The 26,836-nt window shown below is 34.0% G+C and overlaps 1 protein-coding gene across 18 annotated transcripts in view; it reads left to right on the top strand.

Annotated features, from left to right (window-relative positions):
- PLEKHA5 (pleckstrin homology domain containing A5) overlaps positions 1 to 25,921 on the top strand; it is a 205,685-nt gene extending 179,764 nt beyond the window's left edge. For 11 of the 18 annotated variants that reach the window (XM_019714629.3, XM_019714631.3, XM_019714630.3 and 8 more), the window contains 12 exons: positions 8,199 to 8,300; positions 10,905 to 11,016; positions 11,813 to 11,859; positions 12,651 to 12,839; positions 13,652 to 13,769; positions 14,175 to 14,293; positions 16,576 to 16,785; positions 17,754 to 17,894; positions 18,331 to 18,455; positions 21,160 to 21,305; positions 22,628 to 22,733; positions 25,026 to 25,921. In XM_019714629.3, coding sequence (XP_019570188.3) covers positions 8,199 to 8,300; positions 10,905 to 11,016; positions 11,813 to 11,859; positions 12,651 to 12,839; positions 13,652 to 13,769; positions 14,175 to 14,293; positions 16,576 to 16,785; positions 17,754 to 17,894; positions 18,331 to 18,455; positions 21,160 to 21,305; positions 22,628 to 22,722 — 1,404 coding nt within the window. In that variant the 3' untranslated portion in view covers positions 22,723 to 22,733; positions 25,026 to 25,921. The remainder of the gene's footprint in view (positions 1 to 8,198; positions 8,301 to 10,904; positions 11,017 to 11,812; positions 11,860 to 12,650; positions 12,840 to 13,651; positions 13,770 to 14,174; positions 14,294 to 16,575; positions 16,786 to 17,753; positions 17,895 to 18,330; positions 18,456 to 21,159; positions 21,306 to 22,627; positions 22,734 to 25,025) is intronic. The other 7 variants (XM_019714634.3, XM_074325956.2, XM_019714643.3 and 4 more) reach the window with 2 other exon arrangements.
- Positions 25,922 to 26,836: the final 915 nt, after the last annotated feature.

The raw sequence follows: 26,836 nt of genomic DNA on the forward strand, positions 1-26,836 counted from the left end.
AAAGAAATATTTTGTGAATTCTAGGAGAGTTAGAATAATTTGGGGAAGGTAAGTGGTAATTAGATTCACTTTAACCAACCATTTCAATAAAAGATACCTGTGAGATGCTTTTAAGTAAGAAGCCATCAACATTACCATTTCATAGCTGCAGTGTGATCTAAGTTTAGATGATAGGTTTGAGTAAGAAATGTAATTAGTAGAACCTTTTAACCCATAGTCATGTCACTTTATACAGAGTCTCTTGGGATTACCAAATCAAAAAGTCTTACTTAGAGTTTATAAATTAAGTGTTTTATGAGTTTAAAGAGTCTGCTTTAGATCCTATGATGCAGTTAGTCATCTCTAAACATAGTAAGAGCACCTGCCCAAGCAGCCCTTTGAAAGAGAAATCCTTGCAAAAGCCACCTGTTGAAGAAAGCTGCTAACACAAAAAAACCCTTGTCTGCACCTTCAATGGGCTCTTTAGGAAGCAGCTACCTTTTAACGTTCACAGACATTACAGCTTCACTAAGAGAGGAATTTCCAAGCTGGAAAGATACCAGGATCTCAACATGGCTTCCATTCTAAGCACTAAAATAACATTCCAAGCGTGAGCTATTTTAAAAGGAGTATACCATGGTTTTAAATACATCAAAACTTAGATTTTGTGATTTTTCGTGTGTGTGTACGCTTGTGTGTTTGATTCTTAAATACCTTATTTTTAGCATACCTTTTCCCAGTTTTAAAATACTGTTACTTAAATTATCTCATTTAGTATCTTAATTACATTGTAAAGTGTTTAGATTTTTCAAAGAATTTAATATCCTTTCAGTTGTGGTCTCCTGGAAATCAGAACCATATCTCGTTCATCCTTGTAACTCTAGCATCCAACACTATGGGATGTGCATTAAAAATTTGATGAATGATTGAACTGAGTGACTTACCCAATGTTACAGAGCTAATAAATGTTCTGTCTAGAACACAAATCCAGATCTTTTAACCATAGTCCTGTAGACTTAGATCTACACGCATTTTTATAATGTCACAAAGAAAATATACACATCTGAAATGTTGCCTACAAAAAAGTAGTCAGTTAATCAGTGATTGGTAGTATTTGGATAGGAAGAAAGAGGAAATGAAAGGTGGCCCATACTGGACAAAACAACTTGAAATACAGCCCAGAAATGAGAATGTAGGAGACGTGTCTGGAGGAGCAAGAAGCAGGACTGACTCGCTGAAATAGGGGTTTGGGAATATGAGATTAGAAAGAGAAAATAGGGTTAAACTGTCAATGCCAACCTAATGAAAAGCTCGGTATCCCTGTGACAACCTGAGTCAAATCAAAATTTAGTTGGAAACTATTTCATGATTGGTGTTTGTTTTGGAAAATTCTAAGGATGTACAGTGTTCATTTTGTTTAGTAACTTAAATCTCATTGGTAGACTTAGAATTTGCTCCATTCCAAGGTTAACGCCAGCCTTTATTGAAGCTTATTAAAAATATTTTAATAGAAATCAATCATGTTTGAGTATCCTGTTTTCTGGTTGTTATCCTATATAATCATTTTCCTAGGTTTTTTTTTTCCTTGCCTTCAGCATTATTCATTGATCATTACAAACTCTCAATATGTTCTTCTAAGATGTGTCTTACTACACAGAATACAAACTGTTATTTGTGCCTTTATGTAAACTTACACATATTTGCAGCTTAAAGCTACAGATGATGCATAACATCATACTGGGCTTATGGTGGGTGCTCAATTGACGTTGATTAGATTTAAATTTGAATTAACATTTATGCCAGCAGAATCTCAAAGGACTTCTCTCATTCTTTCACAGTTGATTCAGGGCATTGTTTCAAATCCAAGTGGTGAGGCATAAAATATACAGTAACATAAGAAGTATAACATTAAGGCATCCATAGATCAAAGCTTTGATTTCAGAGAACATCTTCTCACCTGGTTGGCCACTAAGGTACATAAAACTAGGATTATCAGAAGGTAAACATGTAAGGCATGTTTTATGTTTTATTTAACTCTTGAAACTTCTTTCCTGGCCTCTACTTTGTTTTATCTAAGCCTGATTAGTGAGAAAGATTGTTGAAACAGTTGGTTATACCTTGAAATTTTTCAGTGTGTCACTGTCTTAGTTTGGGTTCTCTTCTTAAAGCAGAGCCTGAGATGAGGAACTGGGTTCAGAAGGTTTGTTTGGGAGATGATTCTAGGAAGCAGCAGTAAGGCAATCTGGAGAACGAGACAGGGAGGGAGAAACGCAAATGAAGTTCTCACTACTGAGTTGGTTACCACTGTGGGCAGCTGGAGTTTGATCCCACTGGGGACTCTGAGGAAATGAGCAGAAAGCTTAAGAATTTCCCGCTGAAAGGCTGGGAGGCTGGGTATCTGTCACTCACTGGTCACAGTTGTCTCAGAGTCCTTAATTCACCCACACTTCCAAACTGCCTTAGCTCATCATGAGATGCTGGCATACATGAAACTGTCCCACAGTTCCTTGCGATCAGGTTTCTGTGGTGTGGAGCTCCTTAAATGTCTGCCACAAGTCACCTCTTTTAGGGAAGTTACATTAGGCCTTAGCTCTAAATGGAAAAGATATAGTCTTATATTTTATCAGCTCCACGAGTGCTGCTTTTATTCTTCCAAACAACTCAAGAAGCCAGATGAAACAGATAATCATTCACATACCATAGATGAGAGTTTGTGACTCATCCTATAATGGCAGCAGACTGTATTTGCATTTCTTGTTTTTCACATATATTACCTGGTTTGAGCCTTAAGAAAATGCTGTACAAAATTAATATAATTATCTCCATTTTATTTTCATTTTTATTACCTCTGCTGTGCAGATGAAGAAACTGAGATTCGTGGAGTTTAAATGACCTGCCAAGGTGACATAACTAATAAGGAACAGAGTCAACACCTAAATCTAGGGTTTCTGTATTTTGTACTACACTTCACCATGTGGTCACATGTACTTTCTGAACTTTCTGCATGGCTTCTGCATTTATCCACTGTAAAATAATACCAATATGTGAAATATAGTAATAATCATGAATATTTCTGGAGCAGTTATTGCATACAGGGTTCCATTATAAGTGCTTTATATGCACTTAATCCACATTATAACCCCTTGACATTGGTATTATTACTATGTTAAAAAATGGAAAACTGAGACACAGAGTGCACAGAGGTACATCATGAATGTGGAGTATGGATAGACTTCCATTAAACTTATTTGTGTTCTAAACTGGATTCTAAGTAGGAGGGCCTTGAGTAAGCAGAGTTTAGAGTACAATGGATAAACTAAGTTGATTGTAAACTTAAAGGGGCAGGGCAACAGGACAAAGGAACTATACTGGGGAGAAGGTTACACTAAATGTCTTCATATATACTCATTTTCAATGGAATAAAGAGCTACTGAGAATCATGGTTATTCCAAAGTGTAATTTTTTACAGTAAGTCTGTCGACATCCATGAATTGTCATGGAATATGCTTTGAAAGATTTTAAGATGGTTTTTAAATGCCCTGGTTATTTCATGATGACAAAATAACATCCTCCCAAAAAAGAGACAGCCAGATGCGATATGCCTCCTCATGTACTGCAGTAGAAAGTACCCAGCAACACTTATGAGGTATTTTTACAAAAAAAAAAAAAAAAAAAAATCAAATCTGAATCTCAAAAAGCCTCCATATCTAACTACGAGTTTATAGGAAATATAAGCAACAGAAGAGTATGCTAAGCATAGGGATTCAATTAGCCAAATACCATAGGCATTCAATTAGCCAAAATACAGAATAGGAGAATCTATACAGAACAAGTGACCCATTCTCTTCAACAAATAAGTTGCAAGGGAATGGGGTGGTGGTATTATAATTAAACATATTGTTAAAGGATTGCTTATTAATGAATTTAAAAATAATTTTCTTATTTTTTCATATTTGTTTCTTTTCTTTAGAAATACATACTGAAGTATTTATGGATGAAATGATAATGATGCTTGGTGTTTGCTTTAAAATAATCCCACATAGGGGTGCCGTGTTAGCTCACTTGGTTAGAGCATGGTCCTAATAACACTAAGGTTGCTGGTTCAATCCCTGCATGGGCCACTGTGATCTGCGCCCTCCTTAATAAATAAATAAATTAAATTAAATAATCCCACAGGGATAGAATGTGGGTGCTATAAATGAAACCAGATTGGCCATGTATTGTGATAATTGTTGAATTCAGGTAGCTGGCACTACTTTTTTGTATATTCGGAATTTCGATTGTGCATATCTGAGAAACACTAAAATAAAATCCACAGAAATGCTGACAAATGTATAGCACAGTAATAAGTCTTTTTTTTTCCTGTACCAGTTCCAGTGTTACAGCTTTTCTATTTTTATAATTACAAAAATTTATTATATCTAAAATTTGTACTGGAAAGAGTAATCACTTTGAGATGGAATATAGTTTTGTTTCCAGGAGATTAGAGGAGAAACTTAAGATATGAGTTAAAGATTGTAAGTAGCCGACAGATAGATAGATAGATGATAGACAGACAGACAGACAGATGATAGATAGATAGATAGATAGATAGATAGATAGATAGATAGATAGACAGCCAAAAAGTAGAATTACTATCATTGCTACCATAAACTGGAAATTTAAAACATCGGTATCTCTGTAACCATGACTGATTTAATGATACTCACTTTATGCAGTTTGAATTTGATCCCTCTTAAACATCTTTTTAGATTTAAAAATCCAATACAGTCATTATTAGTTAGGTATAGCGTGTGCTTAGTAAATAGTGATTTTTATTTGAGATGCAGTTATATGACAAGGCAAGTATAAAATCATACAAGACAAATACTAACATTTTTTTATGCCTAGTTCTCGACATATATGGTAAGTTTAAATATTGCAATGCTTTAACTTTCCAGGATTTCATAATGAACATTAATCTGTGATATTTAAAATTGAAAAGAGTTGTTTGAAGCTTACCTTAAGAAGCTAATAAATAATCATACTACATCTATACTATTGTTCCCTCTCCATTTTGAAACTGAAAATCTGTTAATCAATTACCATTTCTTAGATTAAAACTCAGAAACACTGATTGAGAAGCAAACCAGAAGTAAACCAGTCTCTATTAGTTCTAAGCATAATGTGGTAATAATTATTTACTTATTTAAGCATATTGTGTAACAATTCCCTCCCGGGTAGATTTTGTTATAAATTACCATTGATTCTGGACAAGAAAAGGAAAGTTCTTATTACATTAAAAACTTGGAAATGAGGCATTAGTCCTAAGCCTTTCTTAATAAAGACCACAATCTGTGGCTATTACAACTCTGTAGTTAGATATTAAAATCCTCATTGATCTTTTTGGCAGTCTGGGGTTTTATTGCATCTGAGTGTTGCAGACCTATTTAAAATTTTGCTTTTTTTGTTTGTTTGTTTTTGGGGTTTTTTCCCCCACAGTGGCCAAGTCTTCTTTCAGTAAAGTATAAAAAAGTAACCACTATTAAAATTTACTTGCTCCATGCCCTAAATTTAGACGAAGTCACTTTTTTAAAACTCTTCTGCTTTCCCTGTAACAATCCCACACCTGCACGCACATTTTTTTTTTTAACCTTTGTGAGAGTATAACGTATTTTCGGAAAAGTACACAGTATAAGTGTACATATGCGGCCTACGTCCATATCAAGACATTGAATTTTAACTAGCATGCCAGAAGCTGCCCTCCCAGTGACTGCCCCCTCCCAAAAACACCACTCCTTGAATTTTAAACTATATATTAGCTTTGCCTGTTTTTCAACTTTATAAAAGTGTGATCATACAGTATATACTCTTTGGCTTCTTTTAATTTTTTGAGGTCCATCCAGGTGGTTGCAGATTGCAAGATTTCATTGTCTTAACTGTATAGCAGGAAACTCGCCACATTTTTATAGAAAGCACTGTGTCCTGACTTGTGCCTGTGATTTTAAGATAATTGTATATTTGAACATCATTATACCTTTTAATCGTCTTAGTGTACCTATATATTATCTTCTTGACAAAAAATAGTAAGGTCATAATTTAAAGATTTTAACACTGTGCTTATATAATCCGTTAAATTCTTTCATGAAATACTCAGCCAGGTGTTGGGAGGAAACTGATGTTATGCCAGTGTTGCTGCCCCTTTTCTTTTCGTCCCCTGTTTGACTTATGTTCTGCCCACACGTAATCATGTTTGAAGAGTCCAGCGGCAATGGCAGAAACGGGGTTGGGCTGGTGGCAGCAGGATTGTGGAACTCAGGCTAAATGATACAGTGCAATGGCAGGACTTTCCAGGTTAGGAAAAAGTATATTGTGTTTCTTCTCCCCTAAAATAGTGGTAATCTCTAGCCCTCAATCTCTTTTTCTCATATGTTTCTGTGAGAAAGACGAGGATTCCTACCATCCCAAAATGTTCTTACTATATTTAGATACTTCTACAGCACCTTTGGGCCCACCCTGAACTCTGGCTTTTCTACAAGAGAGGTTAGCTATTCGTTTGGCAATGCCATCTTCCTTTGTCGCTGGGCTGTCATTGCGTTTCTTATCCTCATTTTGCCTTCCCCGAAGCTTTCAAAGGCCACTATTTAAATTTGTGGTTTTTAGAAGATGGCTAGAAGCAATTTCATTAAAGGAGATCAATATGCCTATTTATTCAGGTAAAAAAAACAGTTTGCTGAAGCCAAGTAAAGAGACTACTAATATTTATACAATATAGATGAGATAAAAATCTTTAGTCCCTTATCACTTCTCTTTTTTAAAATTTAATTCATGGTAAACTCTCCTTAATAGACTCCGTAAAGTATCTATATAATAGAGAGATGATAAAAGAAATCTCCAGTGGTTTATCTCTCCTTTTTTAAAAATATAATTCATTGCAAACCTGCTTAAGGAGAACCTGAAATTCAAAAAGCAATTATTCCAAATGGCAAGATTTTAACACTTTTTAATTTTGTTAAGTATGCACCTTTGAGAAATTTTTCATTGCCTAAGTTTTTAAGTGATTTTAAGCTAGTTACAGAATACACAAAATAAAATAACTCTTTAAAAGAGAGCTTCTAGGAACGTGAGATGTTGGTGGGTTGTTTTTTTAAAAAAAAAAACAAAACACAAAACAACTTGAGGTTACTTTAAGTAACCTTTGTTCCACACTCAGTGTTCTCTTTTCTTATCCCCAGACTATTGCTGTTGTTAAACTGACATTTCCCAAGGGAATTTCATTCAGAGCAGTTCAAGGCAAGAAATCCCTGGTCATGGGAAGTTCTTAGACAAGAGTTACTAATTTATTTTACAACAGCAGTCAGTAAATATAGAGCATGCCAAAAAAATGTACACACATTTTAAGAAAGGAAAAGAGTATTAAAAGTGTAATACTCAGTATATACTGATAACAAAAGAGGAGTACAAGTCATATTTGACTTTTGCAATTACAAAAGGTGCTCAAAGTGGTTACCATCAGCCTCCAGACACTTCTGATTACAGCAAACTACTGCTTGAACAACATTGACCAAAGTGTCCGCTTGTATACATTTTTTGGTACCCCCAGTATTTGATGGTTGTATTACGTGTGCCAGCACCACAATAGATACTGGTGATAAAATAGTAATCAAATATAGTCCCAGCCTTTAGTTGATCAATTTATTGACCTCATACCACTGTCTGAAATTTCTGAAGAGTAACTACAACCCACAGAAGAGTGCCTACACTCCCTCAGAACAGCATTCCTGAAACAATGAAATGATGTATTTTTGAGCTCTTGTAGAATTATTCTATATTCAACAGATAATAGGTGGTCAAAGACCAAATATGAAAAATTTCTCTGATTTTAGGGTTTGGGGGTGATGTTTTTTCCAACAAGAAAAGTATAGGTGGGTAGTATCTATATTGACTGTGAGCAGGATTCACTGACTAGCTTAGTTAGCTGAATTAGGTTTATTACATTTCTGTAAATTCACTCTATGTCATATCAGGCTTCTGGTGTTACTGAAAATCCAACATACCAAAATAAACCTATTTAGTATTTTTATCCATGAAGAAATTTTAATCAGAGCATATAAGAAAATGCTTTAACAGTAAAGGAAAATAAATTTTATTTTGCTCAATGTAAACCACATGATAATTGCAGTGATAACAACATAAAAATATGTTTTCCCCATTAAAGTAATTAAATCTCTGATTTTTAGGAACTGGAACGAGCATGGAGAGACTATGATAAGTTAGAATATGATGTAACTGTTACCAGGAACCAGATGCAAGAGCAACTAGATTGCCTCGGTGAAGTTCAGGTACTAAAGTGTGATGTTTTTTGCATTGTTTTAACTGGTTTTGACTGGTACTGTACAAACATCTTGTTAGATCCATGTATGCCCTTAACAGTTTTTTACATTATTGGCTGCCTAAGACCTCGGTTTGAATCCTTTCAATGATAGGAATCTCACTATCTCACAAAGCAGCACGTTTCTAATTGTTTAAAAGTTCTTTGTTCTATTGGGTACATGGTGTGAGACCTATAATGTTCTGTGCTCCTAGCTAATTACATGTCACTTGGTACTGAGGTATTGAATTGTATGGATTTATCAAATAATGGATATTTTATGTTTTTATAAAATTGATTCTCATTCTATATTAAATGCCTCTCCTTTATCAAACTGTATTTAGTCTGTTATCTTGACTGATGCATTATTAGACACAGAGAAGATGCAGCACCATATGGATTAAAGGACCCAGTTTTGTAAGCAAGCAGATCTGGGATCAAGTTCCAGGTGTTAGTTTATTTCTCTGTGAAATGGAAATAATAATACCTGTCTTAAAGTGTTGCTCTGAAACGTGGAGATATGTTTAAGAAATTTTAAAAAGTCACTTCATGCTTTTGGCCATATGTAAATTTGATCATCTGCTGTGGAAACCCAGTGGGCTCAATAGACAAATCAATATAACAAATAAAAGGATCGTAAGCTGACTCATAAAAAACCAACTGATCTCTGTCTGTGCTGTCCAATAGAGTAGCCACTAACCACATGTAGTTTTTGGGTACTTGAAATGTTAGTGTAACTGAATTTTTAATTATATTGCATTTTAATTGTCTAAGTTTAACTATCCAAATGTGATGGTGACTGAAGTTACACTAACAAGATACTAAATACAATAGAAAAAACTACAATTATCTAAGATAAACCAGGGGTCAGCACACTTTTTCTGTAAAAGGCCAGATGTTGAATTATTTAGTATGCAGCGTACTCTTGGGTGTTTTTTTAGTTTGCAGACCAAAGCAGTTTGCCACCCTGATTTAATCTAACAAAAACTGTTCATCATGAAAATGTAATTACTGTATTATAAGACATAAGAGAAGATTTGAATAAATGTCAAAAGTGTGATTGATGTACCATGTTCATCAATGGCCTGATTTAACATTATCACAATGAAAATTCTTCCTATAAGCTCAAGTCTATTTCAAACAAATTTCCAGAACTTTCTGAAATAAATTTAAAAAACAGTTTTAATATTTTTAAGGTAAAGACCATAAGCAGTCAAGACATTTTAAAAAAATAAATAAAAAATTAAAAGGCGCACTCTATGAGAAGTAGCATTGCACATGTGATATTAGACCAGTTACATAACAACTCTGCACTTCAGTTTCCACAACTGTAGAAGAAAAGTAATAGTACGTACCCCTGTTGGCTTGTTACAAAGATTAAATGTGTTGATAGTTTTCAAGCACTTGGGCTAGTATCAGGCACATAAAAAATATAAATGTTTGTTATATAAGTAAACAATAAAGACAACATAGACAAACTTAAAACTGGAAATAAATATCTTGACCACTAAAATTCAGTAAGAGTTACTATTTATGTTTGCAAAGATTTTTTTTTTTTGAGAAGCAGTACATTAGCAAAATAGATAAAGAACATTAATAGTTTTAATTCATAAAAAGGGAAAACTCATTGCTAACAAGTATTTGAATATTATTCAAAGTCACTAGTAACTAGAGAAATGTAAAATAAAACAAAGAAAGTGGATATAATTTAGAGTAGAGAAAAAATGCAATGTTAGATTTAGATTCCAAAATTGAAAATTAGTCCCACAAATACATTTAATTCCATTAGTCAAAACGCTTCTAAATATATTTTAGTTGTCTTTTTTTTTTCTTTTTGGCATGTCTCTATGTTCTACAACTTAGGAAGTTAGTATACTTTCCATTTCTTACTCCCCCCCCACCAAAAAAAAAAAAGTGTGTGTGTGTGTGTGTGTGTGTGTGTGTGTGTATGGGGGAGGGGAGTGCCAAAAAATGTATACAAGTGGACACTTTGGTCAGCTTTGCTCAAGCAGTAAGTAGTTCACCGTAATCAGAAGTGTCTGGACACTGATGGTAACCACTTTGAGCACCTCTTGTAATTACAGAAGTCAAACGTGACTTGTATTCATCTTTTGTTATTGGTATATATTGAGTATTACAATTTTAATAACAGTTTTCCTTTTCGTAAAATGTGTATACATTTTTTGGCACCCTGTGTGTGTGTGTGTGTGTGTGTGTGTGTGTGTGTGTCTTGGGGTTTTGTGAGTTTCTATTTTGTTGTTTTCTTTTTGTTTTTGTTTTGCATTTTTAGTCCCTTCTGATCAGTATTGCTTCCTAGGATCAGAAATAATAGCGCAAAACTTACTGAGACAATAATGAAATAGTACACTTCAGGCTGAAAAATTAAATTTTTTTCTTTGCTTTGTTTTTGCCACTGAAGTTGCAAAATTTTTGAGAATGTGTTAAATATTCTGAAAATTTAATCCATTACAATTCTGATTTATTAAATATATAATTAGTGAGATTTATAGCTTTATTTAATGATTTTTTTTAATGATTTTTTTTTTTCCTCTGTGTGGTATGTTTTTACTGATAGACTGAATCAGCAGGAATTCAGCGTGCACAGATTCAGAAAGAACTTTGGAGAATCCAAGATGTCATGGAAGGACTGAGTAAGCACAAACAGCAAAGAGCCACTACAGAAACAGGTAAGGTAGCTTTTTGTATTCTATTCTGCAGTAATTGACCATAATATTATATCTAAATGGGATGACACATAGAATTGGGTTACTTTTGTTATTTTAATAGATTTTTGACATCCGAAAACAGAAACTTTTCTTTGTGGCATTGAATCAGTACACACGTTTATAAGTAAAAAGCAAAATCTCTGCCAGCTCACCCACTCAAAAGTATTGTAATTATAAACACATACTGTTTTGGGTTTTGGAGTTTTTCCCCCCACAACAAAAAATGGAATCATTCTATACCTATTTTTAACCATTGCTTTTTTTTCCCTTGATTACAATACTATATCTGTATAAGAATTCATTGCATAGATGAACTGTAATTTTTCCATTCTGTGTTGATAAACATGTTTTCTGGTTTTGAAGTTTGTTTCTTTGTTCGTTTTTCCTGTCATAAGCTGTGCTGTAATGACCATTATTGTATATATAACTAAGCATACATGCTAGTGCTATGGATTCCAAGAAGTGGGAAATGAGCACATATTTTTCCATTTTGATAGGCAGAGCCAAATTGCCCTCCTAAAAGATTATATCAAAATGTACTTACGCCAGTGAATGTATAAGAAAACCCACCTCCTATACTATTGTTTAAATTGGTTGCTTTAATTTGTGTTTTTTAGTGTAATTGGTTTCAAATTCAGCAGACATTTATAAATGAAGGATTAGAAACTGAAGGCTTTGTTTAAAATTGAAATGGCATTTTTCTATGGTGTTAGAAAGATATGTTTAGTATAAGTTATGTTTTATAATTTTTTAATAGGTATGGCAGTATCAAAGCCTTTCTCAACAGTTAAGTACAAAAGTGAGGTAAGTTTGGATTGTTTGTCTAACTATAAATTATTTTAAATGTTTAAAACATGAAATAGAATTGTCTTCTCTACTCATAACAAAAATGTTTTCTAACTATATTTAAGTGTCATTGTTTTAATCTTGAAATTTCACCAGTTTAGTAATTTGGTACTTCTAACAAATGTGATTTTTCTTCCCTTAATGCAAAAAGGAAAAAATTGAATCACTATTTTTTAATCTATGTTAGAACTTTAACATTGTCATGTTTTCTAATATTTATTGTTTGAAAATTTATTGTTTCTTCTCATACTTGGTCAAATTTGTGGGGTAATTGATAGATAAGTTGGGTGTGTGTCATGCGTACCATAAAGAAATTACAATTACAAAGAGATACTGTCAATCTAATTGAAAGCATCGGTGGTCTTCAATTTTGTATAAAAGCCAATCAAAAAGAAATGTGGTTTTTTTTCCCTTAAATAATGCAAAAAAAAAAAAGGTAATAAGATTTTCAAATTAATTATTTTCTTCTATTTTTAAAATGAAATACAGTAGTTTCGTACAGCATTTTGATGCTGAGCTTCAGAGTAAAGCTAACCTGCATGTTACAAAAAAAGTTTAAATACAACCATATTTAAAAACCAGTTATTGGCTATCAAATATTTTTGGTTTTATTTTCAATATGAGACTTTTGGCTTGGCAGTGTCCCTTTATCTTAAAGCTAATTTAAGTTAACTTACCATTGCAAAGAATTTAGATATACTTAATTCAATGTGCTTATCTAAATAAGGTGACTATTCTACAATCTTTAGGAAGAGGAAGTAGTCCCACCTCGTCCTCCACTTCCTCGGTCCTATGACTTTACAGAGCAACCTCCCATAATCCCCCCTCTGCCCAGTGATAGCAGCTCCTTGCTCTGTTATAGCAGGGGCCCAGTCCATCTGCCTGAAGACAAGAAGATTCATCAAGTTCAAGGATATACAAGAAATGGATCTCACTCTGTAAGTGGCTGCAATAGCCACAGAATAATCAATCATACATGCCCTCTCATTTTTTAAAGTGAATTTCTTTTACATCCAGACTTGTTCTTATTATAACACCAGTTTTAGCCAGTGCTTTTTGTTTATGATGTTACCATTTTGTTTTTCCTGTTTTGGTTTTACCATTCTCACTTTTTAATATTTTCACAATTTTAATAATCATTCATAATTTTATATTTTTCATAAAATTACTTTGCATTTGTCTAAGGAGTCGTATTTTAAATAGACCATTTCAAGATATAAGGGACTACATGAAATGATTAGTTCAGAAAGAAGCAAGAAAGAAAAAGATTGTTACTAGGAATGATAAAAGGGTTGGGATGTGGTCAGTTCAGTCTAGGAAAACTATTAGAGGATGCAGACATTGCCAAGGAGAGGCGTTACCCATGGAAAACTGAAAATAACAGGTTTGGCGTTAAACAAATAAATGTAAAATATAATAAGCAAGGAGAAGAAAATAAGGAAAAAAGGAATAGGGCCAACTGAGTTATGATATAATTATTTTCAGAACTCAGTTATACTATAATAAAAGTGTTCTAATTACTTTGTCCCTAAGAAGAATATTCTTAATTTACCAAAACATTTACCAGTTAAAAATAATATTTCAATTCTTTTTGTACCTTAGCTGTAACATATGTATGAATTGTGTTATACCCAAGATAGCTGACTGAGGTTTTTAATTTTTAGAGCTTGATTTGAGTCCTTAGAAGTAAACATTTTAAAAGAAACTTTTAGCAATGCTTTTTGTCCTAATTGCGTATCTTCCTTTCAAGGGTCCAGATTATAGACTCTACAAGAGTGAACCAGAGTTAACAACAGTGGCAGAAGTTGATGAATCTAATGGAGAAGAAAAATCAGAACCTGTTTCAGAAATAGAAACTTCAGTTAAAGGTCAGCATTTGGGATATGTTTTATCTCCTGTGTGTTTTTCAGGCATTTTAGCAATAAATTCAGTTTACATGTTGACCCAGTACATCTACCTTCTTTTCTTTACAGGGTTGTTGTGAGGATATGTGAGCCATTAAGTACACTATTATAAATTTTACAATTAATATTTAATATCACCTGTTAATCTGTAGAACTTTATCTCTAAATTTAACCCTAAATTTCTCTGGTAGTATCATTGCCTGGCTTATTAGGTAGAATAACTAATGGAAGGCTACTATATTTTCCCTGGCTCTTTTCAAACAATAAATTTGCCTTTGGTGTGCAAAAGCTTCAAAAATTGAGTATGTCAAAAGAAGCAATGTTGTGTGAGAGCTGTTCTGTAGAACTTACTGGTGTTTTAATTTTTAGGTTCCCACTTTCCTGTTGGAGTAGTCCCTCCAAGGACAAAATCACCAACACCCGAATCTTCAACAATAGCCTCATATGTAACCTTAAGGAAAACTAAGAAGATGATGGATTCAAGAATGGTATTTAAATAGAAATTAATTTCTAAAAGGATTCTCAAACCTATTTATTGCTTTCTTTCATATGTTTCCATTTTTAGTGCTTTATCAAAAAAATTTACATACTCTTAAGCAAAACTTAGTAATCTTACTTTTTTAAAACTGTGTTCAGGGAATTAGCACCTGAGAGGACAGACCTACGCAGTAACTAATCTAGGTTTCCTTTGACCAGCATTGACATGGGGCTTAGTCCACAGTTTGTGGAACCTGTTCTCAGATAGCTGCCTTGTATTTGATCCCTTGACATGTCTAAGAATTTCCTTGATGAGAGTGGTACACATGTCCTGTGGTCACCCAAGTTAATGGCTTTCCAAGCTAGCCTAAATCTGCAGGGCCTTTCAACTGTCGTGGATGTGCAGTTTGTCAATCCAGTGGTTACTCTAGAAAATGTAAGTTGGGATTGGGAAATAAATCCTGTATTTCACACTTTCATCTGAGATCCATTTAATTCAAACTGGCTGTAAACCAGTCTAATCTTGTTCTTGTGAAGATTCTCAGGAAGATTACCTCCCTTTCACCAAATAGTCTTAGAAATTTGATCTGGAAAAGAACTTTTACTTTTTATCTTTATAAATTCTCTACTTATTTGGTATGGAATAATTTTAAGCTAGAAGAAAAGAATAAAAGGTACTACAACTAAAAAGGTTTTTGGTTATTCTTGAAAGATATTAAAGTATATGCTAAAAAATCTTAAAAATTTATATATAAGAAACATAATATTTTAAATTAGCACAGAAATTATGAAGACCTATAAAGATAATTAGTATAGAATAAAAATAACAGCTATGTTACCAGTATTCACATTGGTGTTCATGGTTCTGTCAATAGAATACTACTGCTTGTTCATAGAGTTAGGCATTTTTTGCAGATTAGAAGGGTGCTCTTTTGGAAATTGTAATGTTAAATAAACAAAAAAAGGACTAAAAAATGCATGCTGAGGTCAAGCAGAAAGATATTAATGGATTTATATTATTCTACGACTACCTTTTTTTTAATAACTATCTTGAGTACTCGAAGTAGACTTTTACGTAACCAAATACTGGAAATATTGGAAACTATAGTTATATAATATTGGTATAAGAAAGATCTTTATAAGTAATATCAATGCCAAAAGAAAATACTTACAATGTAATAGACAAGTTACATAATAGAGAGGAATAAACATAAATCAGTTTTTTTTAAGGGTTTTTTTTTTTTATAGGAAATAATGAGAATCATCATTTAGGTCCATTAAGACTTTTTGTTTTTCCTTTTCGTTTTGGTTTTTACTTGAGTACTTTAAGATATTTATTCTATACAATAGAAAATAGTTCTAGAGCTATAGCTCCTGCCCTGCATTTTTCATATTGCAGTGGAAAGAAAAGAATCTTAGCCATTAGCCTGACACAGTACTTGGTTACAGAAATATTTACCTATGACCTGTTCTCTGAAAAACTCCGACTCCTCCAATGTCTCAGTCAGTTCCCACCAATTCAGCCCTGAAGATGCAAAGAAATCTATGGATTCTCTTCTATAGTTCCTAGAATTTGTTCAATATTTAAAAGTTCTATTACATAAAATAAGCTAAAATTTGCTATGACTAGTTATCAAAGTATTTATTTTGAATCTTACACCAATGTCATGTTGCATGTTTAGTAAGAAAGTGAAAAAGTAAGAATTGGTTGTTTAATATGACTGATATTTTTAAACCCTTCCATAAACCATACAAATGAGTCGTATGTAAGTAATGTTTTCAAATTAAACCTGTCCGTTTTATAGCAGATAGGTACTTCCACAGTTTTATTATTGATCGGAAACTAAGGATGTTTTCTCCACTAATCTTTCACGGTAAATATGTGGCTTAAAAGCATCACATTTTCATTAAAAGAAACTGGTGATATTTAGAAGCTGTGTCCCCTATTTTGTCCTAGTTTGAGTTTTATACAATGTCCTGTTTCAGGCCCATGGCGTAGGATCATCCCAGAGCTGCCATACCCTTTTGTATTATTTAGAGAGAAAAAAATACCCTCACTAGTTTCTCTTTTTTTCTCTCCTGCCTCCCCTTTTTTTCTTTCTTTCCATCACGACCGTGCATCAGCAATTACCTGTTAAGGATAAAATAATTCTGGTGTTATCTAAATGACATTCAAAACCTCCACTTTTGATTCTGAAGACAAAAGAAGTGCATTTTAGAACATTTTTTTTTCTAACACACTTTTCTGAAGTTACTCTATTTTTGTATTCATATGTTTATTCTTAATTTAAAGGAAAGACCAAGAAGTGCAGTGGAACAGCTCTGTTTGGCTGAAAGTACTCGACCTAGGATGACTGTGGAAGAACAAATGGAAAGAATAAGGAGACATCAACAAGCATGCTTAAGGGAAAAGAAAAAGGGGTTAAATGTCATTGGTGCTTTAGAGCAATCGGCCTTACAAAGTCTTTCAAATTTAAGGGATAATCCATTCAGGGTTACCCAGGTATATCAATTGCTTTTAATCATTCTTGTGTGAAAATCTAATATCATTTGAATCTTGGAATCATAGTTACATGTTTTATGGGTTTTCAAATGACTACAAGATGGATAGTTGTTTTATGTTATTTAATCTTACAATAATAAGCTAAGACAGTTTAGTAAAATGGAAATTACCCTGGGTTAAAAAAAAAAAACAGAGCTAAATTACTTGTTGGATGCCCTTGCATCAATTGTGGACTTACGCTGCTCTACTGTAAATCAGATAATGATTCAACCTGCCCTGTCTACTTCACAGAGATACTAAGAAGATAAAAATGCTTTCAGCAAATGTAAATTGCCATGCAGGCTACCAAGATAGTCCCCAATTCCCCTCCCAATAAAATGTGTATTACTCTGTCCTAATTTAATGTGACCTAAATTGTAGCAGGAAGAGAGCTTCTAAATAAAAGTTCTACTATTCCTCATGTCTCGATTTGAACTTTGGAAAGTGACACCATTCTGTTCCTTATTGTTTGTTTGTTACCCTGATTCATAAGTATGGAGCCAACTAGTAAACCTTTTTAGTAGCTTCAGTCTGGTCTGACCCTGTAAGTAGACGTGGATCAACTGAAAGTGCTTCCCTATCTTCATAGAAATTCCTGTTCGTTTAACCAAGAGCAGGCATTGCTAATGGAGAGTAACTCATTAACAGTTGAATAACTGCACATTCTACAAATTACAAAAGGAGAAATTTAAAGTGAGAGTTTAAAAAATGTGTAGACTACTGCCATATGTTAATATGCTATATACTAATATATCGATAATTAATGTATATGAATATATTGATATATATTAAATATATACATTTCCTCTTGGTTTTCATAAGGAAACCTTATGAGTGAAGATCCAGCTTTTTTCACAATTAACAGGTGCTATCTAAATAGCTGCCTGTTACCGGTTTGAATCTAAGAATGCTATATATCTTTTGGACAGACTCGAAGGAAGGATGATAACATTAAGGAACTGGACACTGTCAGTAGAGAAAATGATGTAAAGCCAAACCATGAAAGTCCTGCAGCAGAAATTGTTCGACTAATAGAAGCTGAACCTCAAAATACGGATTTCAGCACAGAGGTAGAGAGATTATTTAGAGCAGATATTCCAAAGGGGTAGATTTTTGAAGATTAGGTCAAGATATAAAGTAATATTTCATTCTGTCGCAGAAGCCATAGATCTAAGTGAAATGATCAGTTTTGAATAATCTGATTAACTGAAAACTTTTAAAACATGATCAACCACGGCTGGAATAAATTACTGTTAACCCAATTAAAGAATCGTATATCCCAAAACAACTAGCTTATAGCTTCATCCCTTTGGGCAAATAACCTTTTATCCTAATAGTAAAAAATGTTAATATTTTTAATATACTTGCATCTAAATTTATATTTCAGTAAATATTTGACAGGGTATGATTTTTTTAATAAACTTTTATTGGGATCATTTTAGGTTTACTAATAAATATTTAATGTGGTACAAATGCTTTAAAAAAATTTTCCATCTTATTTTATAGTTTAAAAAAACTGAAAATGTTTTTTATGAAACACGTATCAAACCTGAGCCAAATGGAGTAAATGCTAAGGAAGTGATGGATGAAGAAAAAAACAAAGAAAAAATGCCTGAGGATGTTTCATACAGGTAATAATAGTTAGGGAATACAAACAAACAAGAGAACAGTCACAGATTTGTGTAACTGCTTAAAAATGGTGAACTTCAGAGTCAAAGTCTTGGATTCCAGTCCCAGCATAGAACTTAGGAGCTGTAATATCTTGAGCAAGTTATATAACCTTCTTAAGCTGTAGGTTCCTCACTTGTGAAAATGGGGATAAATAATAGCTGTCTCACAAGTGAATTTTAAGGATTTAAGTAAGAAAATACATGTATAGCATTAACACTGTACTGAGTACCTGAGTGTTCAGTAAGTACCTGTTTTTAAAAAAATGGCAAAGGTACATGAGCTGTAGCAAAGTAAGCACCTCAGCATTGCCTACATAATGATAGACATTGATCAGAAGTCTAAGTTGTCTGATAAGTGTCTTGGTGTAGATTTAACCCCTGGTCATTCACAGACTGTGAAAAGAATTCATGAGACTCTACAAAGTGGGAGAGCAAGAAAGCTTTATTGAAAGTCAGGTAGAGAGAGAGAGAGAGAGAGAGAGAGAGAGAGAGAGAGAGAGAGTTCTGTTTGAAACTGGCAAAGGGAGTTTTGCCAGGGCAGAACCTGATAGGGATAGCTGCAGCAGGTTTCTGTTTAGCTGGAGTTTTATATTTAAGCAGGATGTAGGGTGCTTGTCAGCTTGCAGTGGGGCTGCCATTACAATTGTCTTCTCCTGGGAACTGTCCTGTTCCCATCTATGATAGATGTCAGCTTGCAGGGGGTTGCTGTTGCGAGTAGGATCTGTTCTCTTCCCATCTATGATGGGTGTTTGTTAGTTTACAGGGTGTCGCGGTTGTGATTGGGAACTGTTCTATTCCTACCTATGATGGATGTAAGGTGCTTGTCAGCTTGCAGGTGCAGTGCTAGCTGGGAGATTCAGAGCCAAGTGGTTAATTTTTAAGCTCATTCTTGCTAACTCACAAGCTCGCTCCTGTTAACTCTGCCTGTCCCATCCTGCAAGCTCACAAGGCAGCTCCTGTTAACTCTTTACTTGTCTCATCAATAATCATTCCAGAAATTACAGTGAATTGCTGTTTATTTTTTAGCTGTATTTGTTAACTAGCCTTCTTAAGTGCATATCCTCAATTTCACCCTCCATTAAAAAACAACCTGTGCTGGAAAAGAGAAATGATGTGATTTACTGTTATTAGGAATGCCTTTGTCTCTTCAATGAATGGCAAGATTGAATTTGAAAAATATTTGGCAATAGCTTATAAGAAAAACATCTCTGCTGAATTTTTGTTAATAGGCATAGATTGAAACACATCCAGTATATTAAAAATCTATGAGTTCATGATGATTTAACAACAAAAAATAATTTGTTGGCCACTTTTGGGGATGCTTAAGAATCGAATCATTATTATTCTAAAACTTAAAGAGACTCTAAATTTATCTTGCCTTTCCCAAACAAACTACAGCCAAAGAGTTAATGTGGAAATATTTTTTTATTAAGAAGAATTTCATTCAGTAAGGCATGAGAGACAGAATATCACTGCTTTGCTAACCCTAAAGAAATAATGGATTTGAATAAAATTTCTCAGTGGCTGCTAAAGCTATTAGATGAAAAACTCTGACAGGGAACTTTGTAATAAATGGATCAAGCTGATAAGCACTGAAATCATGGATTATTTTTAACATCATGAAAAGTGACGACCTGGTAATACAATAGTGCACGACACCCACCTTCTTTCCCCCAAAAACTTAAATCTGATCAGGCTTCAAAATTACATTGGTTTATAAAAAATATGACGGATACAATAATCAAAATTCAGAATGTGGTAAATTGTATAGGACAGATAAACCTGGTTCTTTCACAAATAAATGGCAATGACCCTTTCGGGGTGTGTGGGGTGGGTTATTTTAGATTAAAGTAGACTTTAAGAGATTTGTCAGGCAAATCACACTGTATAGACTTTGACTCCTGATTCAAACTGGTTAGTAAAATTATATTATGGGAAATACAGTCAGTAATGTTGTAAAAACTGTTTGGTGTCAGATGGGTACTAGACTTATCGGGAGGATCAGTTCATAAATTATGTAAATGACTAACCACTATGCTGTACACCTGAAAGTAATGTAAAATAATATTGAATGTCAACTGTAATTAAAATATATGTATAATCGCGGGCTATAAGGTACAGCACAGGGAATATGGTCAATGGTGTTGTAATAACTATGTACGGTGTCAGAGGTGTAGTAGATTTGGTGGGGTTATCACTTTGTGAGGGGTGTATATGTCTAATTATTATCTTGTTTTGTACACCTGAAACTAATAATAAATAATGCCAAAAAATTATAAGGCAATAAAGTAAATTTGAGCCCTAATTGGATATTTGGTAATATTAAGGTATTATAAATACAAAGTGAAATATTTACAGATTGAATGATGTGTCTGGAATGAGCTTTAAAAATGATTTAGGGATTTTAGATGAAACAAGATTGACAAAATGTAGATAATCATTGAAGCTCAGGGTAAAGGTTTCGTATTCACTCTAATTTTTTTTTAATGTTTGCGGTTTCTATGAGAAAGGGGGAAAAGAAAAGAGATTGATTGCAAGGAAAATGTTAGCAGTTCTTAAATATAGATGATGGCCATCGTTTCTATGGGGTTAAAATATTTGATAACAATAAATTGGGAAAAGATAGCGTTCTATAATAAATTTTGAAATATCATATTTTTATTAGCCCTCAAGAAGAGAAACAGATCACAAATCATAAATCAGAAGGCCACCCTGAAGAAAATACAAAGGACAATATTCACGAGCAGGAAGAAAGTATTGTTTCTTATGAACTAATTCCTGAGGCTTCTAAAGGAAACCAAACAATGGCAGGTAGATATTACACATGTCATGATTTTCTCACTGGTGCTTCCTCTGAACCTCTGGAGATTCTAGCAAGCGAGCCACTTAAGTACTTTGAGTACAGATTAATCAACCTTTGCCTTCCCACCTTCAGGAAGGATGCACCTGGACAAAGGAGGAAAGGGTGACCCTGCCTAACCAGACAGATCCACACAGAGGCTGTCCTGGCTTGGGATCAGTTTGTTCATTTTTTATTTTGTTTTTGTTTTTTATCTTAACACATACCATAATTTTTTTTCTAATAAGAATATCCTTCATTAGTTGCAAAATTTACCTGTTTTCTCTGAGCCTAGATTCTCAAGAGTGTTCACAAACCTATCACTTTGGAAACTATGGAAGACTGAATATCTAAACTAATAGGATGGGTTTGTTTTCTCTAGCCCCTCCTACAGTAATGGATTATAGTCCACATCTGGGGTTTTCTTTCATGGAAGACTGTGGTCCAAAGTATGTTAAAAATTAAAATTTTCTGTGCTATTCTTTCATATTTTTTAGACTCTTCACATGTCTTTTGTTCTTTCTTTACAATTTTGGTTAGGGGTGGAGATAGGAGATCGTACTGCCTACCAGTGCATATTATCAGCTTTGCTTCTCAAAAATCATTCCTAGTAATCCTCCCTCCCTACCACCACCAATCATTTTGCAGAAGGGTAAATACAGTGAAGTTGAGTTCTTTAGGATTCTTCTACTTAGGTAGAGCATTGTCTGTATTTTATATACATATAATATGCAAATTTATATCATCATGTTCCCTTGTAACCAGTATTAAGCACTGTCTTTGCCTTCATCTCTATCACTTATAAGAAGGATATGTGCACTGGAATGCTCACTTTTTTTTTAATTGTCACTGACCACTTTCAGTTATTGATGTGGCAGGTCTAGGTCAAAGTGGTGTGTGGGTATATTAAAACTACAACATTTAAACCATCTATAATATTTAACTCCATGGAACTAGAAAGGCTTTTAATAGTGAGACCCAACAAGAGTAATTCACTGATAGACACATGAAAATTGACCTTAAAGAAAAAAAAATATTCCAATTTTATTGGGATATGATTGACATCTAACATTGTATGAGTTTAAGGTATACAAGGAAGTAGACTATTCAAAAAGTCTTCGAGTGGCATTTCATATTGAATAATCAGTTCCCAGATTAGTAAAGAACAGAACCCAAATACAACTAACTCCTCTTTGAAACATATTCTTATTGTGTGGCATCACGGCATCAGATTTCCTTCCTCAAATGTATCTTAAAGATATTTATTTTCCCCCATTTTCTTGGTGTGTTTTAGTGAAAAGTGTGTCCTCGTCTCCTGAGTGCTCAGCATCACCGGTCCCGTCCACTCAGCCTCAGCTCACCGAAGGATCACATTTCATGTGTGTGTAACCTCCAGAAAAGTACGTTGTTTCCCTTTGCTTTTCCCTTACAGTTTCTGACTGGAATTTTATTCATTTGTTGGTTTAGTGAATAAAAACTGAGATTAATTCTGAACTGTAGGTTAGGGATAGTTGGCAGAGCAAGTAGGCCATGTATTTGAACCATGGGCAGTAACTCACATTTCCAACATGGGTCCTTCCAATGATTTGTTGTGTGACAGCATTTCTCTGTCTCCTATTTCATCATCTGTAAAAACAGCAAAACTTGGAGCATGCGGCCTATGCCAAGACAAGCCTTACAGTGTTTTGCAGCTGTGCTCCCAACTTAATGTTCCTTTCTGTAGTCAGATCTGAGAATTCTGTTTAAGTCATTACATGTTGATTGAGTAATGTGTTTTAGAGTTAGTATGACATATCTACCACATTGGGAGTTTAATTATTTTAAAGGACAAAGAAATGTTTATAGTATAGCCAACTGGATGGAATAGTAAAATCTTTAATACCTATCAGAAAATATTTCTAAATGATTTTTTTTTTTTTTTTTTTACGTCAGTGAGATAGCTACTAAAAAATAACCACGAGTGGGGACAGGGACAAGGAGAAAGCCTTTCTTGAATAATGTTCCTTAGACCATAGTTTCAGAACAGAATAATTTCCTAAGGTCTTACTTTTAAACTTAAACAATTGCTGAATCCTACGTGCATTTTGGTACATATAGATACACTTTTTAACTTTTCAGAAAAGCTGTGAGGTATGGAGTGAGCATTTTAAGCCGTTTTCTGCATTTTTTTCTCTCAGTATCTACCAGATCTAGTAATGTTTTGTCCCATAAAATTACCCCCAGTTTCTGTTACACAATTATAAGCAGCAAAAGCACCTGGAGACATTGTGATCACTGTTACTCATACAGTCTTTGATTTTTAGATTCTCAGAATAAATGAATACAAGTACTAACTTGACTACATTTATCTGGTATTGTTTTTTTTCTATAATCCACTTCCATTCACACCTTTTTTATTCCCCCCTTTCTTCCGCCTCCCCCACCCCACTCCGTTTCAAGCCATTGTTTCTCAGTCTAGTTGTGTAGGACGCAACTCCCTGACCCATGCTGGTATTATGAGCCTTACGCTCCCTCCGGCTGAGGCAGTTGATTGCCAGTCCAGGGCACAGCTCACTGGCCCATGTGGGAATCGAACCGGCGACCTCCACGTTAGGAGCATGATGTTCCAACCATCTGAGCCACTGGGTCGGCCCCCCCATTCACACCTTTTTATAGCAGCTATAATCTGTGCCCTTCCCTAATGCCAGAAGGACTTATGCTTCACTATCTTGTCGTATTTGTAACTTTTATTTGAGATTCTGTCTACTTGGATCTTAGAAGAAGCCTTTGTGTGCTGTCAGTTGGTATCAATGCAGGACTGACATCCTTTCTGGAGTTACAAACAACCTATTTGTTATAGTCTTACCTATGTCTTGCCTCTGTCACTCAATGTGTTTAGACTTTTAACTTAATATGTTCAGAAGTGACAGTTGCCACTAGTGACTGAATAACACCAGACATAAACATTATGCTCATTTGATTCCTCTTGTGCAAAGAGTTGATCAGTGGCCTCTGTCTGTCTTAGTGGAGAAATGTACATTAAAAGCTACTCTCCTTATCTTTTGGTTCAACAAACAGGTTCGCAATTCATTCCACATAGACTATTCTGATAATACAGAATGTTCAGTGAAAACTCAAGTATATTTCCAGTTTCTTTAAGATGTTATTATTGAATTTTGTTCTGTTTTACTTTTATTCCAAGAGCCAGTGGAATACTGGAATGAGGTACAGTTATTACCAGATATTTTCCAATCTTACAGCATGCAGCCCGCACAAGCAACTAGTGACAATCAAACTTGTATTATTTTACGTCTTCCTATTGTGTATATGTCATCTTTCTGTACTAGTTGTTTTGGTAGAACTTAGGAAAGTTTTACAAATGGCACTGCTATGTAGGCTGCTCAATATATTATTACATATTTTAGTGACGTTATGCAAATCTTTGCTCATTTTGTGGATTTTTTAGATTCAGCCACACATTTGGGTACATTTTTTAATTCAGAATTGATATTTAATTGAATTGTGTTTCTTTGCTTTGTGAATTAAGCTTACGGAAATGAAAAAGAAACGTCCTTTAATTGTATTAATGTTTTAGGATTTTCATGGCCATGCTTGTCATTCTATTGTTATAGAATGTCACCCTTAGTTACTTTAGGAAATGGTCATTCATTAAATCGCAGGTGTCATAATAAATTTCCCTCTTTATTTTTCAGCTATGCTGTCTTCTGGTGAAACCATTCACACCTAAAGACATGACCTCCAGCAATGTGAGAAGATATTGTACAGTATATTTTAAATCTATGAAATTCATAGTTCTGATGCTTTTGGTCACAGAGCATCATTTTATCACTTCTGGAAAATGTTTATTCCAAACAGCTTTAATGGCCCATATGTACACTCCATAATCTCAAGGTTATTCTTCGGACACCAGCTTGCTGCTATGATTTCAGAGCATAAGTAAAGGTGCTTTTTACTGTGCAGTCTTCAGCAAGAGCTTACATAGTTGCTGATTCCCAGATTTTGATGTTTCTAAAGCCTAGGTGGAATTATATTGCTTTTGCTTTTCAGTACATCAGTTTTATTTCCAATGAAGCTTCTTTTCCTTTTTTTTTTTTTTTTTGTTGTTGTTGTTGTCGTCGTTCCATTTTGGCTACTGCAGTGCTTTGTTTCATACTTGATTTGTAAAAATTTTATATATATATGTATATATATATATTTAAAATGTGCCATTTTATTATTGCTAAGTGAAGTATGTCCTGTTTTCTGCCATAATTATTTTCCAGTCAAATTGCAATGTCAGCAGTTACTGCCACACTCTTGTCAGCTTAAACACAAATGTTACCGCTTACTTTTTCTTGAAAAACAATTTAAAATGTAGGTATTTTGAAGTACTGGGCTTATACTTCATTGGAATAGATGTGTACAGCAATAAGCAGGTTTTCAAATCCAGTACTTAGTTTGTGTACAAATGTAATTATGTTCATTGTGTATATATTATACAATGAGCACATGTAATGTAAGTATTAAAGGCTACTTACTATTGTTTAAATGCAAATGTTCATATCTCATTTCTTTTTTATCATGTTAAATAAATGTTGATGTTCTTAAATCACTTGTGTTAGAATTTTTGCTCTTTCCATCTAAAATGGAAAGTCTGAGGCTCAAGAGACTTCTAGAACCTTTTCTGTCATCTAGTCCAACCCTCCCATGTCAAGGTTGAGGAACTTGAGGCCCAGAGAGATAAATTGATTTAGCCACAGTCACATTTCTTTTAATGACAGAATTTGGACCAGAATATCGTTTTTCTGACTTTTCCTCTGAGGCCATAAGCTCAACACCACTGGGCAAATTTAGTTTTGTGAAGTCTTTTAACACCTGTTTCTGTTTGTTTCCCTGTTGTGGAAACTAGCATCTGCAGTCTCACTCTGCTCAGTAGATTCGACTTTGAGAGGCGTGTGTAGGGCAGAAGGTTGTTTCTCTGACACGAGTAACTAGAAACCGTTTCATCATAAGTAGGACCCTCAGAGATCATTTTCTCTTACAATTCATTCTTTGCAGATGTTCACGCTCTTCAGACTCAATTACATTTTCTTCCTTCTATAACCTTTTGTTCATGCTGTATATTGTTCCCAGAGTACAGGGAAATTTGATGCTTTTGGATTCCTATATAAAATGGCTGAAACAAAATTGGCACTGGTCAGTCTTCCTTTTTTTCATGCTATATTAAAGAGGATTTAGATTTAATTCGAAATGCAGATGTATAAAACTTCATCTTCTCCATACAGAAATACACAAAAAGAAATGCAAATAGGTATGGTCTATATTGTAGGAGGTGAATGAACAGAGAGGTTAAAATGAAAGGAGAGTGTTTAACTCTCTATCTACATAAATATGTTTACACATATTACCTTTATCTAAAGATGTCACACAAAAGTCTTCTTAAAGGAAATAATCAGCAGATTATTTCCCTTTAGTTACGATGAAGTCATTTTTACAGATTTTTACAGTTGAAGGGATAGTTACT

The sequence above is a fragment of the Rhinolophus sinicus genome, chromosome 1 (genome assembly GCF_057876585.1).
Source record: "Rhinolophus sinicus isolate RSI-liver-muscle chromosome 1, RSI-T2T, whole genome shotgun sequence".
Taxonomy (NCBI): Eukaryota; Metazoa; Chordata; class Mammalia; order Chiroptera; family Rhinolophidae; genus Rhinolophus; species Rhinolophus sinicus.